The 20,283-nt window shown below is 53.8% G+C and overlaps 1 protein-coding gene across 23 annotated transcripts in view; it reads left to right on the top strand.

The window, feature by feature from the left end:
- Window positions 1-20,283, top strand: part of Cux2 (cut like homeobox 2) — a 236,897-nt gene that overhangs the window by 189,925 nt on the left and 26,689 nt on the right. For 13 of the 23 annotated variants that reach the window (XM_087198184.1, XM_021257477.2, XM_087198182.1 and 10 more), the window contains 4 exons: window positions 14,439-14,591; window positions 17,487-17,610; window positions 18,946-19,022; window positions 19,745-19,811. In XM_087198184.1, the coding sequence (XP_087054310.1) occupies window positions 14,439-14,591; window positions 17,487-17,610; window positions 18,946-19,022; window positions 19,745-19,811 (421 nt within the window). Of the gene's footprint in view, window positions 1-14,438; window positions 14,592-15,511; window positions 16,385-17,486; window positions 17,611-18,945; window positions 19,023-19,329; window positions 19,409-19,744; window positions 19,812-20,283 lie in introns of those variants that run through there. The other 10 variants (XM_087198185.1, XM_004843802.4, XM_021257479.2 and 7 more) reach the window with 5 other exon arrangements.

Below are 20,283 nucleotides of genomic sequence, written 5' to 3'. Positions count from 1 at the left end.
GGGTTTGGGTTTTGGTTGAACCTCTGCAGAGAACTACATCCCCAGCCCTTTATTTTGTTTTGAGACAGGGTCTCACTAAATTGCTCAGGCTCGAACATGAAATCCTCCTGCCTCAGCCTCCCAGAGTGCTGGAATTACAGACATGCACCACAACACCTAGCATAAAGTTTCGGTTCTTGTTTTCAGTACTAGGGATTGAACCCAGGGCCTTGCACATGCTAGGCAAGTGTGCTGCCACTGAGCTACATCCCCACCCCTCATAAGATAGTTTCGGTGCATAAAAAAGGGAAAGCTTAATGATGTCAGATTTTCCTAAAGACAGTGGTGACTTGGGAAGGCACATTCCCTCCCCATCCCCTCCGCCAGTACCACCCTCTCCTCAAGGCCACCTGCCCAAGCCTGACTGCCTCGGGGAGCTCGGGGTTAGAGAGTGGGTTAGGGAAAGCAGCTCCTATGCACTGGCACCCAGGACAGGACTGTTCTCGACCAAACAGGAGGGCGGGCACTGCTGCTGTGGCCTTGCCCGGTCCTGACACCTACTTCAAGCCAAGCACTATGGAAACTCAGTTGGGGACCCACAAGGACCCTGACCCAAAAGCAGACAAGCAGAACACACAGAAGAGAACAGGCTCTGAGGACAATGGCTGGGGGCAGGGCCTCAGAGAGGGTGGCCTGGAACTTGGTTCAGAAGGCTGAGGTACCATCCTGCTGTGCCCCTCTGGGTGCTTCTTCCTGTGTGATCCGCTGAGGAAGGGCAGGCTCAGGTCAAGCCACCCACCCGAGGTCACACGGCAGAGACAGGACAGCCAGCTCCTGACCGCTACCCCAGTTGCAGAATTTTTAAAATCCAGGGAGTTTGAACAACAAAGCCTCTGGGGACTCAACTCCACAGACCCACAACCACAGGGACAGGGTCCCTGCTGCCACTGAGAGGGACCGGGTGGGGGTTGGGGTCTGTGCTGAGAGGCAGGAAGAGCAATGTGGCCTTCACTGGCCAGGAACTCCTGCTCCCTCTGGCCCTGGGCTCCAGAGCCGTGGTGCCTGGCAGAGGGGGAACAAGGGGCTCCAAACTTGGGGGACAGGGGCCGGGGATTTAGCTCAGTGGTTTTGCCGCCTGCTGCGCAAGCACAAGGACCTGAGTTCAATCCCCGATACCAAAAAAAAAACAAACTTGGGGGACGGAGGAAAGGGGAACAGGGCCCTAAGCCTGAGATGCCACCTGTAACACTGGGCCAGTCCTCATTCAGACATTTTGCTTCCCATGCACACTTGACTTTTCCAGGCCTCAATTTTCCCACGTGTACAATGCACATAATGATCTTTCCTAATTTCGTATACGGCCATTGACCTGGCTCAGTGAGCATGGCACCTGGCACAGTTGTTGCCCCCAGCCAAATCATGCAAACAGTATTGCGCACCTGCTGTGTATCAGGTGCCATGTGCAACAACAGGAACACAATGTTGAAAAACACAGACATCCTCCCTGCCCTCCTCAGGACTTCCAGTGCAGCTCAGCGTGTGGGCACTCATGTGACTATAATGCACATAGGTCTGAGTCCTGTCTCTGGAGGGCCTTGTGCAACTGACTGTACCTCTCTGAGCCTCCATTTCCTTCTCTGGAAAAGCAAACGTGGCTCCTGGATCCTCTGGCAGGGGTCAGCGAAGTGAAGAGTACATAGCCTCAGCAGCTGCCACTGCTATTATTATTGCTGTTGGTATTATTGTTATTACCTTCAGTACCCAGCGCCAGGAAGGAAGGACCTCCTTTTTGGCCCCTCTGCCTTTGTTCAACCCAGGACACCCCCTAAGCCAGCCAGCTCTGGCCATGGCAGGAGGAAAGGAGTGGGTGGGCGCATGGCTCCGGCCTACATGCAAGGGCTCCGCACCCCATCTGCTATCAGAAAGTTAAGACTAAAGGATCAGAGTTAGTCTCGCTGCCACTGTCAGTAGCCTGAGCCTCCCACCCACGCGGGCGCGTAGCTCGGGCCCAGATGGGAGCAGGCTTCTGTCTCGGAGATATTTTGGAGGGGCGCATGCATACTTCTGCATATATGTGTTTCTAAACAGCTTCTCGGACAGCCTTCCGGCTCCAGCTTTCCTTAAAAAGCTCCGAATGGCACTTTCCCTCACATGGACAGAGTGGGAGGACTGAACTGCTTTTCCTCCATCCCAGCCTCCTCCTCCCACCTCGATGTTTTTAAAAACACCACCAGCATCAGCTAGCGGCGGCAGAAGGAATAGACGGTGGTTTTGGAAAGCCTGGTGTGGCATTAACGTGTTCTAAATCCTTCGTCCGTGTTCTCCAGGGGTTCCAATCCCATGTAACCAAGATGGATTAGTCGTTTGGTTAAGCAGCATATGCATAAAGAGCAGGCAGCCGGTTGTGAGATAAAGCCTCTCCCTGTCCCCCAGCCCCCTTCCCCTGCCTGTCAGGACCTGCCGCCTCTCGGCCTTCATATTTGACCTTCCCGTCTGCACTGTTTTCAACTCATCAAAGGTGCGTCATGTTCAAATATTCCAACACTTCAAGTTGGGGGTCCCTATCTTCGGTTTTTATAAATCCAGGGTGGGGCTGGGGGTTTAGCTCAGTGGTTCCGCTGCCTGCCTCGCAAGTGCAAGGTCCCGAGTTCGATCCCCAGTACCAAAAAAACACAAAAACCATAAATCCAGGGTGGATTTCAGGTCACTGGGCTCTTGATGCCCTTGTCTATGTGTAGACTATCAGTTGCAAAAGGATGTGGGGCAATAAAATCCACTGGCTCGTGTCTCTGGGCAGCAACTCTGGTCGCCCCGAGTGTGGGCTGGAAAGTTTCAGTACATGTGCTCGCCGGGCAGATACCTGGGCTGCGAGCTCCAGGGGAGTTGTGTGAATGCTCTGTCACCTCTCCTGACGCCGGGACACCGGGATGTAAGGCCAGCCCGATGCTGGAGGAGACACAGGCCATTCTGGCCATCAAAGGCTGGGCAGCACCCAGAGTTTCTCCAAGGAGGGTCCCCTAATATCAGGGGCACAAAACTTGGACTGTGAACACAGTGGGGCCATGACGGGTGGTGTCGTTGTATACTTGTTGCAGGTAAAGCAAGCTCTGCAGTCAGGGGCGAGAATGTCTTCAGTACCCTGCAGAATTTAACAGCAGCGAATTTCTTGGGAGTTTTTGTTTGTTTTTTATTCCTTGTGGTTTTCTGTTGTTTTGTTTCATTTTGTTTTGAGACAGGGTCTCACCACCTTACCCAGCCTGGCCTTGAACCCCTGGCCTCAAGTGATTGTCCCATCTTAGCCTCCCAAGTGGCTGGGGTGACAGGCATGTGCCACCACACTCGGCTTTGGGTTTATTTTTATGGTTGAAACACCTTCAATTTATGATATGAGATCCCAGTTTTCTATTTACAACAGGGAAACAAAACACACATTGAATATCCCTCATCTGGAATGTTTGGGTCTAGAAGTATTGCAGATTTCAGGGTATTTTTCAGGTTTGAAAATGTTTGCATGTATATAATGAACTATCTTAGGGATAGAGCCCAAGTCTAAACACAGAATTCATGTATGTTTCATGAATGTGTATTTTTTTATACACATGCATTCAAAGTAATTTTATACAATACTTTAAATGATTTTGTATGAGACCAAACTTCATGGTATCGAATTTCTCATTTGTAGTTCACGTCGATACTTAAAAAGCTTGAGGCAGTAGAGGATATCAGATTTCAGAAGATGTGCTAAGACAAGCATCAGGCTGTTCATCTTTTTTTTTTTTTTTTTTTTTTTGGTACCAGGGATCGAACTCAGGACCTTGCACTTGTAAGGCAGGCGGCGGAACCACTGAGCTAAATCCCCGGCCCCTGGCTGGTCATCTTTTGAGAGGAGAATATGGGTATGGCAGAATGTGTGAATGGCTAGGGAAAGGCCTGTGTGCGAATCCAGTGCTACCTTTTTCTTTCTCAGGGACTTTGAACAAGTGGCTTCCCTAACTCTTTCCTGGGAAACCACTTTCTCACCTGGAAAACAAGGGTGATGGCAGTATCTCAAGTGCTTGTTTCGATGATTAATGAGATAGAAATATAGGCAAAGTGTCCAGTGCATGTGCACAAGGAGTTAAGTTCCTCTGAGCTCCTGGCTCAAGATACTGGGTGACATCTCACCTGCCCTGTGCCCCATCTGCTCAAGGGTGGGTTGCTGCTGTGGTTTGGGGGGTGAAAACCAGAAACTCATGTTTGGGGACTGGAGCCCACTCCGAACCCAACCCCCTGACCCAGACCAGGCCCCAGGGACGGAAGGGGACACTGGCCCTGGACTCGCCTGGGCATTGCCAGCCTCCTGAGTCCACATCGGCATCTGTAAAAGTGGCCAGTGGTATGGGGATCCAGCGAGGTCATGTTTCTGGGACAATAGCCCCAGGGGAGATGGGTCAGGCTGGGCGCCCATCCTCCCAGACTGACTTGAGCTGTTCCTCTGGATGTTTCCTGTGTCTGGAACTTCTCTCTCTCTCTCTCTCTCATCCCCCGTGGGTGCCCTCATTCTTTCAGGCCCTGCTCAGGTTTCATCACTTCAGAGAAGTCTTCCCTGACCAGTCTGACTATGACGCATGCCTAGCCTCCCTCCCTCTTTCAGCCCCAACCCTGCCGCGGCCACATTTCTCCTTTGTCCATCTTTTCCCAGTAGCCTGCCAGACCTGAGAGGGCAGGGATCTCCTCTCGCCACTGCCCTGTCCCCTGCCACACAGAAGGCACTCACGAGCTATTAGACAGTTGAAGAAATTGTGCCTGGCATTTAGTAGATGCTCAATAAACATGACTCGGTGAGTGTATTAGAGATTCTTAGTTTCCTGTGGCTGCTGTAACAAGGACCTTGAACCCAGTGGCTTAAAACCACACACATTTATTATCACAGCTCTGGAGGTCAGAAGTCCACAGTGAGTCTCACTGGGCTGAAATCAAAATGTTGGCAGGGCTGGCTCCTGGAGGAACCAGAGAGAATCCATTCCTTGAGTTCCCAGCTCTGCAGGAAGTATCACATCTTCCTGGGAGGTCTTCTTCCATCAGCAGAGCCTGCAGCAGGCATCTTCAGTCTCTAGATTCCATCCCTTTTCTCTCTGCGGCCTCTGTTCTCCCCTGAAGCCCAGGCCCTGGGGGTCAGGAAATGGTATCTGAGACACCCCTACCCGCTGAGGGCCTCACACCCAGGGCCCTACTAACTTCCTTGTTCTCTGACAACTCACGTTTATTGAGTACCTGCCATGTGAAGAGCCACAGCTGATCCAGGGAGGGGTAGTGAAGACTTGAAATGCACACAACTGCCCTCTGGCCCCTGTCCCTGCCAGGTCCTCTGAGAAACCTCTTCCAACCAGTTTAAAGATTTCTGTTGTCCTTTCTCTCTCTTTCAATTTGTGTCCACAAGAGCAGTCAGTGACATTTAGCTGGTGCACTGGATAATACCACTGGACCAAGTGAAGGGGAAGCCCTGGGTTTGCTGGCCACCCTACAGCCTCTACTGCATGGAGTCACAGAATCCTCCAGTTGGCTGCATGCTGATGATGTTTTTCTTATTGAAACCCCCAACTCCCCAACAGGGTGGCTCAGGGAAGCTCTTTTTTGAGGTAAAAAGGGAGTTACCCATGTGACCTAGGCACCCAGCTGGGCATAGTGGCACATAACTGTAATCCCAGCTCTCTGGGAAGCTGAGGCAGGAGATCACGAGTTCAAGTCCAACCTGAGCAATGCAGCAAGACCCTGTCTCAAAATTAAAAAGGGATGGGGCCGTAGCCCAATGCAGAGGTCCCGGCTTCATTCCCAAGTATGGGGGGCACCTCTAGGAACCTGCTCTGTGTGCTAGGGGAGTAAGCTAAGAGTGGAAAACACCCAGAGAAGGACAGGATATCCATTGCATTGTGCTTCTCAGGGCAGGGGCCTGAATCAGCCACAGCCCGATTGCTCAGCAGTAGGAGAGAAAGGAAATGCTGGAAGACCTGAGCCCAGCACGTGCTGCCTCTTCATGGATTGGGCTCTTCTCCCTGGAAGACAGAAGAAATGGAAATGGGTACAACAGGAGGGAAGCAGCTTAGACTTGAGTGAGGACCTGCTTCCTGCCTCTCTCACAGTTTGTATCCAGACTGTTGCCAAGTGCCTTGGGTTGAATTGTGTCCCCAAAAAGATAGGTTGAAGTCCTCACCACCAGTACCTGTGAATGGAACCTCATTTGCGCAGGTCTTCACAGGATCTATTCAAGTTACAGTGAGGGCTTTAGCGTGGCTATTGATCCATGATGACTAGTGTGAGAAGAGGAGAGGGACTGGGCCTGGTGGAGCACGTCAGCAGTCCCGGTGCTCTGGGAGCCTGAGGCAGGAAGACGGTGAGCTTGAGCCCGGCCCAGGCAACTTAGGGACTTAGCAAGACCCTGCCTCAAAATGAAAAATTAAAAAGCGGCCAATGGTGTATGTAGCCCATGGTGAAGGCCCTGGGCTCGATCTCCAGTACCAGGAGGAAGAAAAATGTGGAGGGGGTAGAGAGGAAAAGCCCATGAGACAAGTGATGATGGAGGCGAGACAGAGGAACACAGCTGCCAGCAGAAGAGACCCGGAAGCTGGAAGAAAGGCCGGATTCTCCCCTGGAGCCTGCGTGACAGTGCAGCTCTGCCCGCACCTGGCTTTCAGACTTCCAGCCTCCAAAACACAGCAGTAGTTTCCTAAGGCTGCTGTCCCAATTTACCTCCAGCCACCCTGCCAGGTGCGGTGGCACATGCCTATGATCCCAGCATCTGGGAGGCTGAGGCAGGAAGATTGCTGTGAGTTTGAGGCCAGCCTGAGCTACATAGTGAGTTCAAGACCACCTTGCACTACAAAGTGAGACCCTGTCTCAAAAAACAAAAAGAATTTACTTCCAGCCAGGTGAGAAGGGAAATTTACCCTCCTGGTCTGCAGTCAAGAAGCCAGAAGCCAAACAAGTTGGTGCAGGTGGGTCCTAGAGGTGCTGAGAAAGAAGCTGGCCAGGCCTCTCCCCAACCTCTGGTGGCTGTGGCAGACTTGGTGCTCCCCGGTTCTGATGCCTCCATCTCCCTGTGGCTGTGTCTATGTCCCTGGGTGTCCCCCTCTCTAAGGACCCTGGCCATGGGACCAGGGTCCACCCTACTCCAGTGTAACCCGCTGTAACCTGACCATATCTACAAAAGCCCAGTTTCCACCTAAGCTCACTTTCTGAAGTTCCAGATGGGCGCAGACTTGGGGGAACCCTGTTGGACCCAGCATGGTGACTCCATGCCACCAGTGCTTCCTGTCTAACTGCTGAACCAGTGCCTCCTCCCTGGGCTGCCTGGACCATTGCAATGGCCTCCTGTTGAGCACCCTCTACAGCCCACCTTTGGCATAGCACCCGTCACTCCCCACCACCTTTCACATAGCAGGAAGTCACTCCCCAAGGCCCTGAGGATCAGTGGTGTCCCAGGCCACATTCTCAAGGGCAGGCTTTGGGATCTTCCTGCCCAACTCCTTCCAGCCACCAGGCTCTGAGATCACACCCCGAAACACTACAGCACTTTGCACGGAGTCCTTCCACTCGGGCTCTTCCCCCAACTCCTCCCTGCTCTCCCCACCAGCTCCTCTGTCTCAGCTCCCGGGTCACCTGCTCAGAGCAGTGTTTGTCCCCATCTTACAGGCTGAAAGCTGAGACTGAGTGGTGAAGTAGCGGCATGTGCTGGTGGGCCCTCTGGGAACAGACACCAGGCTGGCGTTCGCCTGCAGAGAGTGGGAGGAGAAAGGGAGGGAGCAGGAGGAGCTCAGGGTGCAGGTCTGACCCCAGGCAGCACAAGGGAGGAAGGCCGGGTGGCAGCACAGAATGCAGCAGGATCCATGGCAGTCACCATACCAGGCTGACAGGAGCTCAGGGGATGCAACTGCGGGCAGCCTGGGCCCACAGCAAAACAACAGAGCCCAGGCTTGATCAAGAGACACCTTCCCAGGGCCGGGGATTTAGCTCAGTGGTGCCACCACCTGCCTCGAAAGCCCAAGGACCTGAGTTTGATCCCTGGTACCAAAAACAAAAAAGAGAGAGAGAGACACCTTCCTGGCTCTGGAGGCCGGAGTCCAAGGTCCGAGTGTCATCTAGTCGGTTTCTGCTGGGGCCTCTCACAGGCGCTTTCCTCCGTGTGTGCGTGGAGAGAGATGTTCTCTCCTCTTATAAAGGAACCAGCCCCGTGGAACTAGGGTCCCTCTTTGTGACCACATGTAGCCTTCATCCCACCAGATCCACCCTCAGTGGAGCAAGGCTTCAACACACGCACTAGGGGACAGGGTCACAGTTCCATCCCAGAACACCTGCCTGTCGCAGGTTGGGCAGGAGTGACCCAGATCCACCACCTGACCACGCCCGGTCATCAGCCTGGTCGAGGCTGGCATGGCCTCAAGTGTGCCTGGACGCTGCCCCCACCTCCTTGCACGCAAGTGGTTCTCTTGGGCACGTTCCGCACCACACAGGTCACTAACAACAGCAGGAGCATTGTGTGGAGTCTTCAGACCGCTGGCATGGGGACTCTGTTCACAGGATTCCCGCACACAACTCTGGAGTAGGTCCTGTTATTCCTCCTTTTACTGACGGGGAAACCAAGGTTTGGAGTCCTAGGTGACTTTGCCTGGTGTCACAGCCAGAATCTGATCTGCAGCCTCCCAGCCTGCCCTGCCCCTTTCTTCAGGGGTGGCTTTGGATGCCTTGGGGATTCCAAATGTGGGCTGGGGATTTAGCTCAGTGGTTCTGCCGCCTGCCTTGCAAGATCAAGGACCCGAGTTTGAACCCCGGTACCAAAAAAAAAATCCAAATGTTCCCACCTCTCAGATGAGTTTCAGCCATGAAAGTGTTTAATAATCACCCTCCCTGAACATCTCAGCTCCATGGGAGAGGCCAGGGCCTGCAGCACTCACCTCACTGGGCCCCTGCTCCATCTGATGCACCGTTATTGAGTGTGTGCCTGGGTATACTTGTGCCCAGAGAGGTTAGTCCACCACTCAGAGTCACACAGCAAGCCAGCAGCAGAGCCACAGAGACCCCTCAGTCTCGAACTTCTGGTCTAAGAGCGAGAAATACAATTCCCCCTACACCTGCCTCAAAAGTGAACTGGCTCTGAGTTTGAATCCCACCTCCGCCATTTCTGAGCTGGATGACTTGGGCACATGACACCTTCTCTCTGGGCCTTCATTTGCTTGTTAGGAAAATGGGGACAATAGCAAAGTCTACTTAATTGTGCCTTTATGAGGAGGAAGACAGGGCCCAGAGCAGCTGGTATAGGAGGGGTTGCCTATAAGCCCTAAGACTCCAAGTTGCCTGGAGCCAGTTAGAGCAAAGTACCCCATCCTTAAGCCAGATCATTGGCATCTGCCCCCAGATTTTGGTACCAAATATGTAAATCTACAATGTGGATGTCACTCCCATGAATGCCCTTGTGCTGTGCACCATCTGCTCGACTGTACACAGCAGGCCCTGAGTGTCACAGTGCTGTTAACCGTAGTCTTACTTTCGTGTCTCTCTCCCCTTGCTTAGCCTGTGTCCTCTCCTAGGACCTCCTTCTGTTTCTTTCTTGATGACGCTTTAGCCCCCAGAGTTCCACAATAAAATCCTTCCCTGGCTCCATTCCCTCTATCCATGGCTCTGCCTGGAAGAGGTACAAAACCCATGGCCTGGTATCTCTGCCTTATGTTTTGGCCCTCTGAGGACCCTGGACTGCTCCCAAGGGTCCAGTGAGGGGTCCTGTTGTGAAGGTCTGTATCAGGCCCCCAAGAGGCTGCTGCCCTGTGCTCTGTCCCACCCAGACATCTGGAGCTTCCGATTCTTGTCGTGCAGTTATGTTACTGGCAAAACCCAAGAGACAAAGCTGGCTGGTGCCACAGTGGGGCCGGGCTGTGAGAGTGGATTCCCACTCCCCTGAACACTTACCAAGTACTGTGCTAATCACTTTGCAAAAGCTCTATCATCAAATCCTTATAGTTGCTTTGGTAGAAGCTGTTAGTGTCTTTAGTGTCTTCATTTTACAGGCAGGAAGACTGAGGCTTAAAGTGGTGAAATAGTTTATCTGAGACCCCACATTAAGTGGTAGCGATGGGGTTCAAACCCAGATTTCTCTGCCCTCAGAGCCCATGCCCAAGCTCACCTCCCTCCTCCTTTGCCTGGTTTAATCCAACTTCTGCCCAAGTCAGCTCCCCTTCTTTGACTTGTCCTGTGAACCTGCTTCCCATTACGCACTTAGTGAGCAGATTTATTAAGCACCTGCTGTGCGCCAGCAAACATACCAGACCAGTGGGGCCTCTTTTGTCCTTTTCTCTTCCTGAGGCTCACTGTGGGTCTGGACTTCCTAACTTCTCTGAGAGTCAGCCAAGCTGTTTGTTTTTGTCCCCTAAACCTGTGACATTGGCTAGGAAAGCTCTGGTGTGCCAGGTGGCCACATTCTTCCAGAAATTCACTCCTCAATCCCTTTACTCTTTGGCCCAATCTTTACTCAGGCTTGAAATGAACCTGTTGAAGCAGTGATTTCTCAGATCTCCCTTTGTCAAAAATCATTTGTAATGTGCATTGATCAGGGTTCTTTAGTGACATGCAGCAGAAGCCAACTCTAGCCAAGCTCTTAAGCAGGAAAGGGATTTATTAGGGAGCTGAAGGTGAGGCAGAATGGTGAGACTGCCAGGCTGACAGGGCCAGGGCCACCCATAACTGGGTACAGGGGTTCAGATTCCCAAGGCAGCATATGATTGGCCAGGCTGAGTCAGGTGACCCTTATCAAAAGAAGGTGGGGCATCTTGATTGACAGCCCTGTTGGAAGCTAGATGGGAATCAAAACTGCGCTTCCATTCTGGCCTACTGGGGAGAAACAGGAAGGTCTAGCAGTGAGCCGAGCCGTGAAGATCGACACCTACTTCCCCAAAGGCCCTGGAGGGACACACAGACCATCAGCAGGAGAATCTCCAGGTTGGAGGCCTGACATGCTTGACGAATTCCCCAGGGGACTCTGGTGTGCTGCTACCTAGGAGCCAGCCGAGATGCTCCAGGACCTCCAGTTGTCCTGTCAGGCCCACTTGCCTGGATCCAGCCCAGCCCTCACTGCCTCGCCTGTAGGTGCCTCACTTTCCCCACCTACAAAATGGGGCCACAGCAGCACCTGCCTCATCATGTGGTGGTGACAAGAATCCGTGCAAAGAGATTGGAGCTGACTGTGGCCACAGCGTCTGAGCACCCCACACACACCTCTCCTCACTCAAATTCAGGAACCGAGGGGCAGAGGAGCGTGGGGGAAAGTGGCCTGCAGCCCATGTCTACCCTGCCACCAACTGTCTGCCAGGTTTCGTGGACATCGCCGGACCCTGGCCTTCCCATATATATACCGGGATGGGGAGCTGTGGGACCAGTTCAGCTGACAGGTCCCTCCCCAGTGGGACTTTCTGAGCTAGAATCCTCAGCTCCCAGAGCGGTGGTAGTTTGAGATGAGATTATTGGCCTAGGGCCAACATGAAGCCACACCCTGTCCTCAAACTCTATGAGGGTCACTTTGTGGACAGCCAGCTCCCAGCAAGGCGAGCTCTGCTGTACCCGCTTCTCTCAGGGTAGCAAGCCATGCCATGTGCTTCGCCCTACGTAGTGCTGTGCACACCTTCCCTCCATGGGGCCTCACAACTACCCTCCGTGCATGGCCCATCTGCAGACAGGAAAACAGAGGCCCTGAGCCATCCGCTAGCTGTCCAGAGGCCATGTGGCCAACAGGAGCTAGAACTGACACCTGACCCTAAGTCATGCAGCCTCTCTCAGTGACTCGATCTCCCCAGTAGTCCCTCCTGGGAAGCAGGACTTGTTACACTGTTCTCACTCTACAGGCCAAGAAACCAAGACTTGAGGGACTTAGGCCCAGAGTTGAATTTCAGATTGTGGGAGCTTAACAACCATCTTCTACACCAACAAACAAGGCAAAAAGCAGGGCCTTAAAACCTCCCACAGGCTGGGCATTTAGCTCAGTGGTTCTGCCGCCTGCCTCACATGCTCAAGGTCCTGAGTTCGATCCCCAGTACCAAAAAAAAAAAAGAATAGGTAATTTTGGGCCAGGGATTTAGCTCAGGGGTTCTCCTGCCTGCCTTGCAAGCGCAAGGTCCCGAGTTCAAGCCCCGGTACCAAAAAAAACCCACAAACCTACCACACCTGTATCAAGGCCTCCCTCCCCCTGTCCCACTGGCCTCACTGGGGGCCACTGAGGCAGCTTCCCAGGACAGGGCACACAAGCCAGCCACAAATGACCCAAGGGCCTCAGAGCAGAGCAGAACGTCAGTACCTCGTCCCTATGGAAGAGGCAGCGGACACGCATCCTGTCCCATCTCGGAGTAATCGCTTGCCACAGCCAGCTGGGGTCTGGTCTCGAGCTAGAACTTCGCCTCCTCCCCAGACCCAGGGCCAGCTGGTGACGGTCGCTCCAGCCCACAGCCTCCTGTGTTTATCTAACTTCCCTGACCCCAGCGAGCGCTGTCGTTTTTTTCTTCCTTTCTCAAAAAACAAGACAAAATAGGAAGCAATTCCTTGAACTTATTAAAAAATCCAGACTTGTAAATTAATTTGTTCGTGTTGTACAAAGGCAGTGCAGATGGACTCATTAGCATGCACACAACAAATAATTATAGATGAATTTTTAGCTGGCCTGCCTAATGCGCTCGCTGGGTTAATTATGTCAATGTATAATTACATCAGCCCGGGGAGACATAATGGCGAACCCTGCTGAGCAGGCCCTGCCTAATGACGGGCGTGGGGGCGCTGCTGACAGAGGAGAGCACGCCACTCTCCAACGCACCTGCTCACCTCGGCCCAAGCACCACTGTCCCTCCGAAAGGCCACCTTGTTTCACCTGGACCTGAAGGCCCAGAATACAGGCACTACCCCATCTTCTTCCAGCAAAAATGCACTGGGAAGACTGTGTCGGACTTCGGTGCTGGGTGTGAGGGGTCTAGTAGGGAAGCAAAACCAGATGCAGCCCCGGCCCGCCCTTGCTGCGGAGTTTGTAGCCGAGTGGTGTTCATTAGGTGGCCTTGCAGGGAGACACAGATGTGACTGCAAAATGGTGTGGGTAGCTGGCAGAGCTCGTCTTGGGCTGACAAGGTTTAGGTGCTGTGTTGAGCACTTTACCTGGATCCTCATCACAATCCTGGGAGATTGCCACTTTCATGGTAAAGCACAGAGAGGTAGAGTCACTCTCCAGGGTCACACAGCAATGCCAAGAAGCAAGTATGGCTTAGAGCAGAGTGCAGACATGTCTGACTCCAAAGTCCATCCTCTTCATCCCTCTACTCCCCACCAGAGAGCAGTGGCCAGCAAATGCAAGGTGGCAGGAGATGTTGAGAAAGGCATCCAGAGAATTAGAAAGGAGCAGAGTGGACCCCAGGCCTTGTGGTCCAGGGCAGGGAGGCCCTGGCTTTCTGGGACCCCGTGAATACTGCCTGCAGCTGCTGGGACTGTAATTGGCACACACCAGGGCAGGAAGCCTTCGTGCCATCAGAGCAGGAGAGCCAGGGTCCTGTCGCCTCCACGCCACCTGGCTTCCGTGAGCCTGCTTCCTCAGCCGTGAAAACAGGTTGGGTCCAATCCTGCCTCCAGGGAGCACTGTGAGGACCATGGGAACTGCTCCTGTAACTCAGGAGTCATCCAGGGAACATTTGTACCTGCCCTGGGTGGGGAGTTGGGGATGTCCTGGGGACACTCTGGGGCTGGGCTCAAAGTGGAAAGAAGAAAAAATGACACAGAGGTGCAGGCTGGGAGAGGGAGCTGAATTCCAGGCAGAGGAAGCCACATGTTCTTAACTTGTTATCAAAGGGGAAATTGGGAGACGCCTCACATGGAGGTGAAGATTTTGCTTCCAGGAAAGCTGCCATTTAATCACAAAGGATTGTAGCATCCAGGTCCCCTAGGAGGGAGGGAAGAAGCCAGGAGAGGTGGGAAGAGCCACAGGCCATGTGGCAAGTTTGACCCCTGGGGACGGAGAGGCAGGGGCTGGCTGCAGGGGAGGTCTCAAGTGGGAGTTGGCCACAGAGAAGTCCTGCCTTGGTTTCCCTGTGGCATCCAGGCATTGTCTGGGGAGGCCTGGAGGAGGCGCAGCCTCAGAGATGGTTTCAGAGAGTGGCAGCTCAGAATGGTTGGAGGTCTGTGGGGCACAGTCTCAAGGCCACCACCAATGGCACTGCCAAGTCAAGAAAATGTGTTATGATGATGACTGTTACTGCTGTCCTCCCCAGCTGGAGAGGACACTCACACCCTGGGAAGGCGCATGTGCCCCAGGCAGGGGCCCAAGAAGGCTGCTCTTTCGGAGCAGAAAGTCCGTGCTCTCCCTGAGCTGGCAGTGACTGCAGGTGGCACTTGTGGATGGTCCTCCAGCCCACGTGGAAGGATCCCCCAGGCCCCACAGCCTGAGCCCACACATCCCCATCCCATCCTCCCAGCTCTCTCCATCTCTGCAGACCCTGTGCCTGCGTTTGAGGTGGCACGCAGCCTAGACGACAGATTGCAGCACCCCGGCTTCGACCCCAGTGCACAGCCCCGGCGAGACATCCACAGCTTGTGGAAGAGGCACCCCGAGCTCCTCAGCCCCAAAGGTACCGATGAGACCTTCATAGGGCACCCCAGACTTTCATGGAGTGCTTTAACAAAACCTAAGGCTTCGGAGCTTCAAACTGGGCCACCCTTGAGGGCAGCAGGGAAGAGGGGCAGGGAGCTGGGCTTTATTATTTCCGGTGACAAACGTTGAGGCACCACTACTGCTGGGGCTACTGAAGGTTAGAGAGACTGCAGGAAGTGCTCTGTGCTGTCACTTTGGGTCCCAGGTCATGGAGGTCAGGCACTTCTACATGTAGTGCAACATAGCACTCTACGTGTAACGTCTAGTCACCATGAATGTTGATAGCCTACCAACAGGCAGAGGAAGAATGTGGAGGTCACTGCCAGGTGTGTGGGACTCAAGGCCCGGCACCAAGACATCCCCTCCACCTCCAACCCATTAGCCCAAACCAGGCCTGCAGCCACACCCAGCTACAAAGGAGGCTGGGAAATGTAGTTTTGCTGTGTTTTCAGGAGGAGAAGGGGTCAGATGGAGAAAACACAGAGGCAGGGGGAGACGAGTTGGAGCCTTAAGACTTTCTGAGCTGATGACAGATTCTAGGCAATATCCCATTTGACTTTCTGCCTCTAAAGATCTAGACCCAGAGCTTATGGTTGTGGGGGCTTAGAGGCCTGGAGTCCTAGTGCTGGTTTAGTGGGGAATATATGATTGTGCTTTTGAGCCTTGTAGCTCAGGACTCATTTTGAAGTAGGCTCTAGATGGCCAGTGGTGGAAGTCAGAGATTAATCCTCTCAGAGCGGGACTGGACAGCCCACAGAGGACCACGTGAGCCTCTCACGATGGCCCCCGGATGCTGCATCAGCCATCCACAAAGGGAGGCAGAGGTGGGAGTGGGACCTCAGGGCCGCCCTCTGAAAGGCAGGCCTGGATCCCACCCAGGGCTGTTTCCACACACAGGAAGGGTGGGCAGGCCGCTGCCAAGGAGGCAGACTCCCCAGGGCTGAGCCAGGCCTGCCCAGCTCTCCCCCGCCCCGCCCGTCAGAGAAGTTCCTGGTCCCACCAACAGAAAGCAACGAAAAGGCACAAGCAGACATTTCTCCTACAGATCGACACAGGAAGAGATGGGGACCTTGTCAGTGGTCCACACAACGCGGCCAGGGCAGGTCCTCACTCAGTCATGGCCACCAGTTATTGAGTCTGATGGCGCCATGGGTCACCAAGGTCATGGGGTAACAGGACTCTAAGCAACTGCCACCAGATTCTGCTCTAGAAATCACTCTTCAGTAAGGCTGCAGATGGGTGCACCTAGGATCCAGCACATTGACTCCTTGGTGCATATCCTGGAGACACACTGCACCCAGAGAATGGGGCGAGAGGGGTTCTGGCCTCTGGCTTTGGAATAGTGCAGATGGGCACAACCAGATGTCCAGTCACAGAGACTGAGTCACTCACTGCATCCCAGACAGCCATCGGAGTGGAAGAACAATATGACAGCTACACTGCACGTCACAGAAGGACCTGCAGGACCTACAGAGGACCACGTGGACCACAGTACTCTTTCTGTAACAGCCACTCAACTACAGCAAAGCTAAAAGTAGCATTTAGATGGACACTTGTTGCTGTTTTTGTGCTGTTTTTTGTTTTTTGTTTTTGGTGGTGGTGGTGCTAGGAACCCAGGACCTCACACATGCTAGGCAAGTGCTCCACCGCTGAGCCACATCCCCAGCCCTTCTTATGTTTTATTTTGAGACAGGATCTTGCTAAGTTAATCGAGCTGGCTTTGGACTTGTGATCCTCCTGCCTCAGCCTCTCAAGTAACTGGGATTACAGGTGTGTGCCACTGTGCCCAGCATAGTGATAGAAATTTTTGAAAACAAGGGAATGATGAACAAATCCAACCTGGGGCTCACCTTGGGTGGGTGAGGCAGAGGGGGTTGAGGTGGGGAGCAGTATTCCAGAAGGCCCTTGTGACTACCGCATTGCTGGCTGTTTAGGGGCTACACACCAGGCACCGTTCTGCCCTCCTGAGTACCATACCTTGCAAGGTCGTGCTGAGTAAGGGAGGTGACCCAACAGCTCAAGTAATCCATGATTCCATTGATAAGAAATGTCCAGAACAGGCAAATCCATAGAGACAGAAAGCAGGTTGGTGGTCACCAGGGTCTGGGGAGAGAAAAATGAACAGTTATTTAAGCCAGGAATAGTGGTACACACTTGTAATTCCAGCTACTCAGGAGACTGAGGCAGGAGGATCATAAGTTCAAGGCCAACCTGGACAACTTAGCAAGATCCTGCCTCAAAATAAAAATTTTAAAGGGCTGGGGATGTAGCTCAGTGGAGCCTAGCATATGCAGGGCTCTGGGTTCCATTTCCAGTACCACAAAACAACAACAGAAAAGTTGGGTGTGGTGGTGCATGCCTGTGAGCCCAGCACTCAGGAGGCTGAGGCAGGAGGATCACTGTGAGTTCAAGGCCAATCACTATGGAGTAAGTTCAAGTCCAGTCCCAACTACATAGTAAGGCCCTGTCTCAAAACACCAAAAGAAAAAAGAAAAAAAAGCTTAATAGAGATAGAGCAGTGTCAATGGTCTAAAATTAGCAGTGATGATTACACAATATCGTGTGTATACTGAATGTCACTTTTAAATGGTGAATTTTATGTATATTTTACCACAATTTTATACAAATAATCAAGAAGGCCAAGGAGACTCAAGTGGATGGAGAAAGCTCCACTGGGTGCTGTCCAAGCCTGGCGTGGGAATGCGACCCACGCATGTGCCAGCCTCTGGCCAGTGCATCCCAACACCTGCTTTACTCCAGTGCCTGAGTTTGGGAGATTGATACTAACCCATCAACAGCTCCGGTTTGTAGAAACCTCTCACCTGTCACATTGCACTTGGCAATGGGTGTTTCTCTCTTTCTCTCTCTGCAGAGCAGAAAGAAGGGCCGTCCCCCACCGGGCCCACGCTGACCGAGGGGACCCGCCTCCCGGGTGGTGCCGGGAAAGCCCTCCTGACCGAAACCTTGCTGCAGAGAAATGAGGCCGAGAAACAAAAGTGAGAAGGATGGGCGGGCCTGGCCGGGAGTCGGGGAGTCGGGGAGTCCAGGTCCCCTGCAGCTGCAGGAGGGAGGGGATGGTGAGGGCTTTGCAGTCCAGCAGGCCCAGACTGGAGCCTCCCTACAGGGGCTCAGTGGCTGGCTCTGGGGAACTCACATCATCCCCCTGAGCCTCAGTTTCCCCATCTGGAAAATTTTTAAAAAGGGATAATAGTGGTATATTAGCATCTCCAGAGAAACAGAGCTAGTAGGATTTTTTAAAAACTTTTTTTAATGAAGTATTTTGAAGACTTCAGTAACTCAGTCAAATCTGAAATTGGTGAATCCAACAGGCACTGCCAGGAAACATAGATGCTGCAGTCTTTTCCCAGTTTGGTCCTAAGACCTTCAACTGAGTGGTTGAGGTTCCCCCACACTATCCGAGGCCTTTACGTAAAGCCAGCCGAGCATCCGCAGTAGGCGCAACTGCAGGATGACTGCACGGGCCCCTGAGTGTGTGGCAGAGTAACTGGCGGCACTGCCCTAGCAGAGTAGACACATAACACTGACTGTCCCCATGGCCTTCACTCCTGGTCTGCTGCAGAAACGAAATGAGCCAGGTGTAGTAGGGCACGCATGTAATCCCAGCATTTGAGAGGCTGAGGCACGGGGATCACCATGAGTTTGAGGCCAGCCTGGGCTACATAGTGAGTCAAGGCCAGCCTGACCTGCATAGCGAGACCCTGTCTCAAAAAACAAAGAAAATCATGAAGTGAGATGGGTCTGAGGAGTGGAGGGTGATGGTAATGGTGCAGTAGGAGTCACTTCCGGGGGCTGGCCTGTGCCATGGTGGTCTCTGCCTCTTTCCTATCACTCAGTCGGTCCTCACTCTGTGTCCCCTTTTCTCTGCTGAGAGGCTTGGGCCATACTGCGCTGGCTAAGTATCCAAGTTCCTGCTACAAACTGGACAGGGATGCACCCTTGTTGAGAATCAGTTGTCATATCTGCTTGGGTTTGTTTCTGGGCTCTCAATTCCATTCCTTTGGAACTGAGACTAGGACAGGAACGGTAACTAGTGACATGGAAGAAAGAACACCCGTGCTTCACCACACCCTCCCAGGCAGAGCCTGCCGGAAACCCCATTTCACAGGTGAGAAAACTGAGGCCCAGAGAGGCAAGGCCTCTTGGTACTAGAAATTTTTGCTTCCACAATTCCTGACAGAAACTTACCAGGGCCAGCCATGATGGGGCCACACAGACAGCAGGACAGTCAGGGCCCCCTAAAGACAGGCGCAGTCACAGGGGGCAGGTGAGGGCAGAGGACGCCAAGCTGGGCCAACCCCATCTCTCCACAGGGGCCTCCAAGAAGTACAGATCACTCTGGCAGCCAGACTGGGGGAGGCAGAGGAGAAAATCAAGGTGCTACATTCAGGTACTTGTGTGGAACACTGGGACACAGTGGGTTGCTGAGGTCAGGGGTTGCAGAATGAGAAGGCTGAAAAGGGAGTGAGCGGAGGGAGGGCAGGGGCCTTGCCAGGGAGTCCCAGCCTCCATCCCCAGAGGCCACTGCACTAGGATGGAAGGGGGCAGCTCGGAAGAGGGCAGCTCGTGCAGTGCCCGCCAGGGACCAGCAGGGCAGCCAGGAGAGGGACAGCAGCAGGGAGGGGAGAGGGCGGGCATCTGGCAGAACCAGCAGGAGTCACTGTGTGGCCCCATGTGCCCCGATCCTCTGATGACAGCTGGCGTTGTGCAGACTGCTCAGTCGTGGGACATCTGTGAGCCTGGGCTGTTGCTCCGCCCTGTCCCCTTGCCTGCCAGGTCAGAGCCTCAGCGGGCCCACCCAGGCCCTGGAGTGACACGAGGTGTTGGGGGCTGAGACCCCAGGCCAGGGGACAGGAACCCCCGCCCCTGCTCTGGTCGGGCCCAGTCCCTGAGCTTCTTAGACTCAAGAGATGCTCCTGCCCTGCCCCCCCGTCGCTCCCACCCTCGAGCACCTCTAGGGCAGGACTCCCAGGACCTCCACCAGCCCCGAGCCCGAGGTCTCCCTTGCTCCCTCAGTCTCCACCGTCAGGCCCACAGCGGGGTGTCACTCCCAGGGAGGCTCAGCCCCTTCCCACCATGGGGTGGGGGCCTCATCTGGCTTCTTACTTCCAGCGTTAAAGACCACGCAGACCGAGCTAATAGAGCTGCGGCGGAAATACGATGAGGAGGCGGCATCCAAGTAAGTGAGCGTCCTGCAGGGTGCGCCTCCTCCCTCCCTTCCTCCACTCAGGCCTCCTCTCCTCACGCTGAATCTCTGCCTGAGCCCCCGTTTCACTAAGCAGCTCTGCTCCCCACCCACCAGGCACACAGCTGTGCCGCTCTGCTGTGCCCTCCACCGGGATGTGGGGCCGGCAGGCCGGGAGTGCCCCTCCACCACCGCCTGGGGCCAAGTAATGCCACTTAAATTACTCTAAGCTCTTAAGATGTCACTCCTTCCGTAAACATTTATTGGGCACCTGCTGTTTACCCAGTGCTGTGCTGGGCCCCTGGGAGAAACACAAGAATGTGACTCTGTCCCCAGTCAGAGGGGACAAGCAATAACTGATAGAGGGGCTCTTGGTCATCAGACGTTAGTGAGCACTTGCTGATTGCTCAGCACTGTTCTCCGCACCCAGTGAATGCCACACAGGGAAGAACTGGGGCAGACAGGG

This window comes from Heterocephalus glaber, unplaced genomic scaffold, assembly GCF_053883595.1.
Source record: "Heterocephalus glaber isolate CG9 unplaced genomic scaffold, H.glaber_assembly_v1.0 deba00001687, whole genome shotgun sequence".
In the NCBI taxonomy this organism is placed as follows: Eukaryota; Metazoa; Chordata; class Mammalia; order Rodentia; family Bathyergidae; genus Heterocephalus; species Heterocephalus glaber.
The sequence above is the reverse complement of the archived record's forward strand: the minus strand, read 5'-3'. Positions and strand labels throughout refer to the sequence as shown.